This window comes from Oncorhynchus kisutch, linkage group LG9, assembly GCF_002021735.2.
Source record: "Oncorhynchus kisutch isolate 150728-3 linkage group LG9, Okis_V2, whole genome shotgun sequence".
Classification (NCBI taxonomy): Eukaryota; Metazoa; Chordata; class Actinopteri; order Salmoniformes; family Salmonidae; genus Oncorhynchus; species Oncorhynchus kisutch.
This window is the reverse complement of record NC_034182.2, coordinates 27,465,443-27,475,412: the sequence shown is the minus strand read 5'-3', so window position 1 is coordinate 27,475,412 and position 9,970 is coordinate 27,465,443. Positions and strand designations below refer to the sequence as shown.

The 9,970-nt window shown below is 41.0% G+C and overlaps 1 protein-coding gene across 1 annotated transcript; it reads left to right on the top strand.

Moving 5' to 3' along the window:
* The first annotated feature begins 4,764 nt into the window (after positions 1 to 4,764).
* Positions 4,765 to 9,878, top strand: LOC109879349 (gastrula zinc finger protein XlCGF26.1). The gene is made up of 4 exons (XM_031832282.1): positions 4,765 to 4,809; positions 4,974 to 5,044; positions 6,978 to 7,238; positions 8,122 to 9,878. The coding sequence occupies exons 3-4, from the start codon at positions 6,996 to 6,998 to the stop codon at positions 9,673 to 9,675; spliced, it is 1,797 nt and encodes a 598-aa protein (XP_031688142.1). The 5' UTR covers positions 4,765 to 4,809; positions 4,974 to 5,044; positions 6,978 to 6,995; the 3' UTR covers positions 9,676 to 9,878.
* Positions 9,879 to 9,970: the final 92 nt, after the last annotated feature.

Genomic DNA, 9,970 nt, shown 5'->3' with positions numbered 1-9,970 from the left:
CATTCAGTAGCACACTATATAAAGCATGCATTATGCTTCAATTTTACTATTCATTAATAATACATGGACATTAAAATATAGATAAATACATTGTTGCCGTGCGCGAGTCAGCTGGTTATTGCAAATCCACGTTGTTATGAGTAGATGCCTTTGCTCACTGAATGGGACCTTTTTAATTGCTGTGCATTAAGATATGAATTATGTTATGGCAATAATTGCACCAAAATTGTGCTATGAAGAAAACATTTTTACACCGAAAAACTATTTCCTTCGCCATTTCCATGGCCCTATCAGAGATCATGCACACTACAAGACGGAACACTAGAGGGCGCATGAGGCTAATGGAGGGACGGAGTTTTGACATCCAATACAGCAGGTGGCAGTAATGATAATGCACAGCAATAGAGCTCGCCAGCTTGTAGTTCCTTACTATATGTCAATATTGTAGTCCTAAAACCCGGAAATGAGTTACCTCAGGTTAGTTTAGTGATCCCTATGGGGAAAAAAGAATGGGCAAAGAATAGGGTTTTGGAAGAAACACAGAAAGTAAGGTCTGACGTTCACACAGGTTTAGGAGATCTACGTGTTGTTCTAGGAGATAATAACAGTAGGTCAACATAACCTTTTTGAATTACGAAGCCTTTGTGCTTTAAAAAAAATGTAACAACATAAATTCTTCACAATTCACAAAGAGTGACGTTAGCTGATGAAGATGATCTCATATAGTGTGTTAGCACACACTATATTTTTGACGTTTATCCAAAAACGGCATTCATTTTCCCCATGAGCTTTGTCTAATGAATCATGGAGGACTTAATGCCTACAAAAATACACCATTACTATTTATCTCTATGTCAAGCGGGTAGAAGAGCTTTGACTGCAGTCAACTGCAAGTTTTTGCAGTGGGAGCATGGCGGACGGAGGTCAAGAGACATAAATGAAAAGTAATAGTGGAAAAGAATGGAGACGCGTGGAACACGGAGTCCGACAGTGAAAGTGATAAGGATTCTAATGGAAGTATATTTCCAGGCTTGGGGGCAATGAGATGGAAGGAAGTAGGTTACGAGTTTGAATCCAATGAAGCTAGCAACATCGAGGGAGACAGTGTGTAGAGGAAGATTGGCGTCCAGTACAAACCGAATGAGCTGTACTCCAGTACCTCTGGAGGTGAATTGGAAGATAATGAAAATAAATTACCTGTGGTGGCAAGTGTAGTTAAGAGCCTTGCACCGATAGTCATGATAAATATGAATCTGGTACATTAGGTGTTGTGGGATTCTGTATTTTACATTATAGCCATTACCATATATATTACATATTATCTGAATTTGGTTGTGTGAGGTATCTGCATTTGTGCACTGGAGCATCATTATGAGATTAAACAACTGCTTGCTACTTGCCTGTTTGTGTGTGTGACAAGAACTGAGTAACATGGTGTGACCCTCGTGTTGCAAAACTGTAGATAACAGCCCAGCAGATGATGGGCTTGTGATTATTAGCTTTTCCCACCCAGAGAGAGCAGGCACTCCACGCCAAGAGAATGGGGACAATACCTGTTACTTGATTTGTTCTCAGGAACAGGGTGCCATTGAAAGGAGTGATTACTGGAATTGCGGTAAGGGTGGAGGTAGATCAACTGAAGTTGAAGATTCCCGGGGTCTGTGACTCCCGCCGTTTGGTGTGACACAGACCCCACTGCGATCGTAGTGAAACAGAAGAGTCACTGGGCTTGTTAGACATTGCAGCCGACAGTGCAAGCGACTGCCAACTGACTGATCTACAAATCATCTTCCATCATAAATAACTACTCATAATTATTTGTAGTTCAGTCAGTCACAATTTACCCATAATACATTACGGTTTTGATCCTTTTCAAACATGTCCACTGTCTGTCTGTTATGAATTTTATGAATAATGACTAAATGATGTATACATTTAACGTAGAACTATAACTAACAGAATACTACCCTGTCACTGAATGATTGTATGAAACTTATTAGAATCATAAACCTAAATCTGATGTGTGTAGTTTTAGTCAAGAATTAGAACAAGGACTTTCTGTTTCTTTTTAGTATGTAAGCAGGGTGTAAGTGAGAAACAAATGGAGCTATCATCAGCCAAGCTGGAATACTGTGTTCCTTACAGGACATTCTGTCCCCACCCAGGGAGGAGAGAGACCTTGGGCTTGTAGTAGATTGTTTAACAGGTGGCAGACAATGTATGAGTTGGAGAAGACTTGTGAACTATGTTGCCATTGTATCTGAGAGGAGGAGGGACATTTATGATGAAATGTGAGGTATATAGACCAATGTACAGGAAATGATAAGCAGAGCTCTCAAGAATAAATGTTGCTGACTAAGTAGACTTGTCTCTGTCTGTTTCATTTTAATAAGAACCTTACTTATTCTTAGTAACAGACAGAGTATTTTAATTGAATTGGTTAATGAACATGAGAACAAAATTCTCACGACACTGTCCTTTTTGAATTTTGATGCTGAGTCGTTACCTGTAAAAGCTATTGTGCCGAATCCACGACAGTGTTTCAGATGCCAAACTTATGGTCATGTTGCAGCAGTGTGTAGGAGGGAGATCCCTAGATGTAAGAAGTGTGCAGGGGGGCATGGGACAAAGGAATGTGTAGTATTGGTGAAGGAAGCAGTATGTGTCAACTGTAGGGGTACCCATGTTATATATATATATGATCATGTAAAACACTATACAACCACATGTGGATAATGCATTTAAAATCATCGAGAATGACACAAACGTTTGAAAATGTATTTCCATTGTGGTCCTCTTAATAAATAAATGGCTCAAAAGAGTAACAAACATAACATAGTAGGTCTGGCCTAAACAGTAGACCTAGCGTACTAGGCATACTTGGATTTACAGATCTAATTATAATGAATACATTTTTTAACCCGTATAGGGCTTTGCAAAGAATCTCAAAGTGCATAAAAAGTAAAACAACAAATCCTAAATGTAAATGATGAAGATTGAAATTCTCAGTTGGCTTGGGATGAAGTTGAGGACAATTTGGGTAGGAAAGGCAGTGTCGGTTTAGTGGGAGAGGTCATCGATGAGACAGACAAGGAGAAACAAAGACAGTATAAAAAACAGCCCCGGAGCTCTTCAACAGCCCACCACACCTGTTTCTCTGAATGGTCAATCACTGTTCGTTCCCTGAACAGTCTTTGTACTTCCTCTGCTACACAGTGTACAGTCCTTGGTGTAATACTTCCAAACAGATGAAACAGAAAGCCACATTTATGGAATCCAAAAGCCACTTTATTAGAATCCAAACATCCTAGCTATCAAGCCAAAATATAAACTTTTCATCATGATCCTGCAACTCTGAGTCCACAGGATATAGTGATCAAACCCTAGAGCACCCCCCCCCCCCCCCCAAAATACCTTAAACAAAAGCTACAAAAACACTTAAAATGTATGAAAAAAAAATAGGTAGAATATTTATAGAGCTCTCTGCCTAGGATACCTTACGGCACCATGACAACCTCTAACTTGTTGCTGGGGATCAGAAGTGCGAGAGAGGCAGGTTGGGGCTGCCAGGGTCAGAGTTGTACAGAAGGTGTTCTATGCTGAGTCAGTGGAGAAAGTAGATGAAGATGGTTCAAGGGTGAGGGACCCTAACAGGCTCAAAGTGAGTAGTATACTTTTTCCACTACATAGTGATAGGCCTACAAATTAAATGTGGTTATCACCTGTACCACCGGAATGGAATGCAAGTCACAGAAAATAGGTGTTGTGGTGGCAGCTGCAGAGAAGTACTTACTAATATGAGATTATACTGCAGAAGAGTTACAGGGTTTGTTGAATGGTAGTTCCTGCCAGGCCGTTGTCCTGGTGTAGGATAAGATGGGGTCAAAATAGTGGAATGTGGTGGTGGGTTTTTAATGTGTGGGGTAGGTTGTGTTCCCACTAGTTACCAGAGCCACAAAGTCAAAATTGGCTATATCGTAAAAATGTATAAAGAAACATTAGCCTTTTGGTCTTAATAATGTTAACAGTGCGATTAAGGTTAGGTTTCAAATCACATTTTAAGAAGATAATTGTAGAAATAGGTGGGGTTTATGACTTTGTGGCTGTGGTAACTAGTGACTACCGGTTAGTTGGCCAGATCATTTTTCTCTTTTCGTATCACAAAGTACACTGAGTGTACAAAACATTAAGAGCACCATCCTAATATTGAGTTGTACCCCCTTTTGCCCTCAGAACAGCCTCAATTCGTCGGTGGGCATGGACTCTACAAGGTGTCAAAAGTGTTCCACAGCGATGCTGGCTCATGTTGACTCCAATGCTTCCCACAGTTGTGTCAAGTTGTCTGGATGAGTTTTGGGTGGTGTACCATTCTTGATACACACGGGAAACTGTTTGTGAAAAACCCAGCAGCTTTGCAGTTCTTGACACACTCAAACCGGTGCGCCTGGCACCTACTACCATACCGTGTTCAAAGACTCTTAAATATTTTGTCTTGCTCATTCACCCTCTGAATAGCACACATTCCCGATCCATGTCTCAAGGCTTAAAAATCCTTATTTAACCTGTCTTCTCCCCTTCATCTACACTGATTGAAGTGGATTTAACAAGTGACATCAATAAGGGGTCATAACTTTCTTTCCGGATTCACCTGGTCAGTGTCATGGAAGAGCAGGTGTTCCTAATGTTTTGTGCACTCAGTGAACAATGGATTTATACTTCAGTCCAGTTGGTGGGGGTAATGCACCATTATTGGATGCTAACCGCCGTTAAACCCCACCGAAGAAGAAGGTGTATCGTCATACGGTCTATGTATGTTGTTGTACTTTGTTAAAAATGTAACAATCGCTGTTGATAATTAACTACCAAATACAAGATGTGGCAGCCAGATCCTTTCCATAATGAGTTGGTATCTATTATGGATGAATTAATGATGTCGTTTGAGGATGAAATTGACAAATGTATGGCGGTCTCAGTCTTTTCTACACAACACAGCTCAGGCATTGTCGATGCAGGAAAGACAGGGGAGTCCAAGTTGGAGGTAAAAGTAAGTGGCTAACTTTACTTTTACAAATAAAATGTTTAATAATCCATCCAACATCACTACTTCCTATGATTTGCAGTGTTAAATTACACTAATACAATCAACGTGCAAATCGTTGTGGAAATCTGTTGCAGCCCAAGTCGACTACAAAGCCCACAATGCAATGCTCTCTCTGGGCTGGCTAGTTAGGTAGCCAAACACAATTACCAGCATGTGAAGTAGTTAGCTAGTAGTAAAATCGTCTGAACACACCGCACTATCAATTTAGGGGTCTACAATCAGACCATGTTCAATTTGCAGTTAATCTCTGAGGCAGACAATGCAAAGTACAGACGTTGCTATGGCACCAACGGCCCTTTCCCTTAGACACAAAGGGCACATTGCATGATGGTAGTTATTAATTAGTTATTAATTTGGTACACTGTTTAGATAGAACACATCAAATGGTCCGTTAGTAAATTCGCTCTGGCTATCTACTCTGATTTCAGAGCACTCATCGGAGTGTGACAGAGTGCAGAATAACTGATGAATTTACGAATGATCGAAACCGCTTGAATATGGCCAGTGTTAGTAAACCACGGCGGAAAAGCGTAATTAAATTGTTGCTAGCTGTACAGTTACAGTCACCAATGCTCTGGATAACATGAAAATAGCCTAACCAGCTCTGCTAGGGCGAGTAAAATTACGAAGGCCCAGAGCGCACTCCATATTGAATTTACGAACACACCCTAAGCAAAATATATATAATTTGTTTTAACGATATAAATAGATGGGTGTGTTCTAGACAAGTATATACCCTTGCCATATATTGGCTGGTTTGGCGATCTGGAGTGCATGTAATTATTTAAGAGTTATAAAATGTGATTGTTTGTTATCCTTTATCTCCAGTGGTGAGAACGGACCACTTAGAAGTTAAATTATGTGGAAAATAGTTATTTTACTCACTCATAGAAAATATACTAACGTAAACTCGTACATCGCCTTGGTCCGTACAATTGCCCTTATTTTAGCGCCCCCAAAACGTAATACTTCCAGATCAACTGTAATGTCAATACCATTGTAAAGCACAATTTCTCACCTTTCCAACAGAATCAATTACATGACCTAACACTGCCCGTTTCTGTATAATTCAAGCAGGCAATGAGCCCCGTAGGGTCTTTTTAAAAATGGCGGGTGGGGAAGCGAAAATAATGCGTGATAGTGAGAAGGAGAGATGTCATGTGGGAAAATAGCTTTTTTTTCACTCGATCTGTCCAACTTATCACCTTATCACCTCTAAAATGTAAATAAAACACTATAAAGAGTTTATATGATGTGTCATTACATACCTATTTGAAGGTTTGTGTTGAATTTGAATCGTTTTTTAGGGCGGTGCTAAAGTGATCTTACAAGTAAACAGTGGCTTTGAAAATGATGATCGCATGCAATGATGAGGCAAAAAATAACTAGGTATCCCCCCTTACCCCAGTCACTGTCCATGTCTTGTTTTTAAAGGATGAGAGAAGTGCTACACCTGGTGGAGAGAGATTGTAAGACAGAAATAGATGCTTTATGCGTGCTGTACGTTACGACATGACACGTCTAGATGTAACGGAGGGTCCATTTTTTTCAACATTTCTCCAATACTATAGAGCCATTACCATGTCGATCAACGCTTGAATAGAAACCTAGTTCACACCCCCGATTTTGAAGTCAACACAGTCGCTACAGTCCCATTAGTTTTCTTTGTAGCCTCGTTTGATTGTTGCGGATGCGCACATTTGTACGGAATGGGGTGAGTTTACGTTACTATCCTCAAATTGACAGGACTTTCATTTCTGGGGGTGGATTATCCCTTTAACGTATGAGCTAATTCGTTTTCTATCCATAGTTAAACAGCTTGAAAACAGGTTGTTGTGGAATGAAAAATATATATATATATGTTTTCTTGTTCTAGGTCCAGTTGAAATGTGTGATGAAACAGTTCGTGACAAAGACTATTATCAAAATCAACCACTTGATCTCCAAAGGTACTGCAGCTCTGTGTTCAAAGATATGCCAGAGTCAAAGTGAGGTTAAATCTCTGAAAATTAGGCTATTGGAGATGACTGACGGTAAGGAGATACCTGAAAAGACAGTGGGAAGAACCCCACAGACATTGGAAGAGCAGGAATGGGCGGGATTACCATATCGACCGGAGTTTGCAGAGGATTTGGAGGTATGTTATATTTAACACGTTTGTGTTGGTGTAGGTTCCTTGTCAATCTTTGGCTTATTGGCGAAATCAGTAAATCAATCAAACCTTTATTAATGCAATTGCAGACAGAAGTTGACAACGGAAACGCAGCACGTATGTTTCAGAGTAAGTTCTGCAAAATAAAACAGGTCAAAGTTGCTTTAATATGCTTGCAGTCAACCCCTAGTGATGTAACTGCCTACGTCAACACCTTCTACTCATGAGACCAAGCCCATGCATATACAGTTATACAAACTTGCAGGAGAAAACAATAGTCCAGTGTTTTCTAAGGGCTCAGCAGTAATTTTCCATTCCCGTGTGGCTTACAGTGGTATGTCTGACTTGTCTCTTATCTATTTACTCCCCTGCAGGGGTCTGTGTCTATGTATCTCTTTTAGCCTTGAGGCGCTTTATCACAGACGCCCTGTTTTGACCGCAATGGCTCTCACATCTGCTCATAACGTTTCTTATAAGAGGCAGAGACTAGAAAATGATCTTGTAATGCATATATTGCTAATCTGTGGTCCAGGACCTTATACATGTAGTGGGGGAGGGTCTTATAGCCCTTCCCCTTCTATGAATACAACAGAAGCATAATCAATTATTATAATACATCAATCATTTGGTGCAGCCCCTATCATGACCCCAAGGTGACCCCCATCATTTGCATGAATTATGCAGTCCAGGGGGCTGACGTTATCAGTGGCATGAGCCCTTTACTGTTATTATCCTTGAATACCTGGACTGACATGTACTGCCATTGTACCATTGAGCAAGGCACTTAACTCCATAACCTGAACCAGGGTTGCTGCTCTGTGACTGTGTGTGTGTATGTTGGAGATACCAATCCATTTTTTTTTTCCAGATTGAAGTGCCAACTCCCATTGATGAGGCTGACAAGACTACAAATTGCAAGGAGACCACGATCAGAGTTAAAACCATAGAGATGAAACAATGCTTTATATCTCTGGCAAAATTACCTTCCTCACTCACTAAGTCTAACAAACAGGGGCCAAATACAGCCAAACAAGAATCAAGTAGGCCAACAGACAGAGAGGCAGAAAGCAGGCCTACAGACATTCAGGCCCTAAGTACAGATGCACAAAGTCTCAGTGTGGATTCTGTGCTATCCACTATACCCAGGAGGGAAAAGAAGAGAACAGAGGCAACCATGGTGGCACAATCAGACGGAAGTAAGGAGAACGCAGATGATGACCAATGGGAGGAGGAGAATGCTAATGCCGGACAGACCTCGAGTGACGAATCTCTTCACAACAGAAGGCCAAACAGGAAACAAAATAAGACTACCAACACCAGGAAAGAGTACCTCTGTCCGGACTGCGGTAAGGTTTTTAAGAAATTATGTAATTTTAAACAGCATCAACAGACTCACACAGGAGAGAGACCTTATTGTTGTGAATTATGTGGGAAATGTTTCCCCACTGCTTGGAAGCTCAGAAATCACCAATTGGTGGTCCACAGGAGAGAGAAGCCGCTTGAATGCCCAACATGTGGGAAGTGCTTTGCAACAAAGAGTTATTTGGACAAACATGCAAGCGTTCATTCAACAGAGAAACCGTTCCGATGCCTCGTGTGTCAGAAGTGTTTTAAAAGTAAAAATGGCCTCAAGGAACATACAATATTGCACAATTCAAATTCAAACTCATATGCTTGTGACAAATGTCCAAAAACCTTTGTAAAGCTGAAATACCTCAAGAATCATCAGCTAACTCACAGCGGAGGAGGAGCTCACCGTTGCGAATTGTGTGGAAAGGGTTTCAAGTCTCCTTCCGAACTCAAACAGCACCAAGCATCAGTCCATAGGGGAGAGAAGCCGTTCCAATGTCCAACATGTGGGAAGTGCTTCGGAAAAAAAGAAAATTTGAAAATTCACGCAAGTGTTCATTCAGAAGAGAGAGCATTCCAGTGCTCTCAATGTCAGATGTGTTTCAAAACCAAGTATACGCTTAGCGACCATAAGAAGACTCACACGGACTCCAAGCCGTATGCTTGCGGCAAATGCCCAATGACCTTCATTCGGTCAAGGTACCTTAAGATGCATCAAGCCTCGCACCTGACCAGCAAGCCGTTAGCGTGCAGCTACTGTGGGAAAGGCTTCAAAGGTGAACGTGAGTGCAAGAGACACGAACGCACACACACTGAAGAACCCCCTTATACCTGTGACGAATGTGGCAAGGGTTTCTATAAACACGAATCATTAAAAGTCCATGTGGCATTGCACACCGGAGAGAAGCCGTTCGCCTGTGATTACTGCGGTAAAACCTTTGCTCTGGCGTCCTACCTTAAAACCCATGTAGCAAAATTTCACTCTGTGACCGAACTCCACGCCTGTGGGAAATGTGGCAAAAAATATAAGGATATCATACATTTCAGAAGCCATATGGTTCAGGGTTGTTGAGAGGCTGCGGAATTAGTTTGTTTGACTTGAAACAATTTCTCTTTCTAATATTGGAGGGAATCTAATAACCCTTCCTAAACGAAGCCCCTGGGAGGACGCAGGTTAAAGGCACAACTTGTAACTTTCGTTCTGACAATGCTGTGACATTCATTGTTATTTTGGAATTGTGATTAAAGTTGTAATATGTTCCTGTCATACTACAATCATGCGTTTACCTTTTAATCGGTATACTACCATAACCCTTTCTATGTGATGGAGAACAGAAGCAGAAAAATGGCTTTTGTTTGCCTTGGTT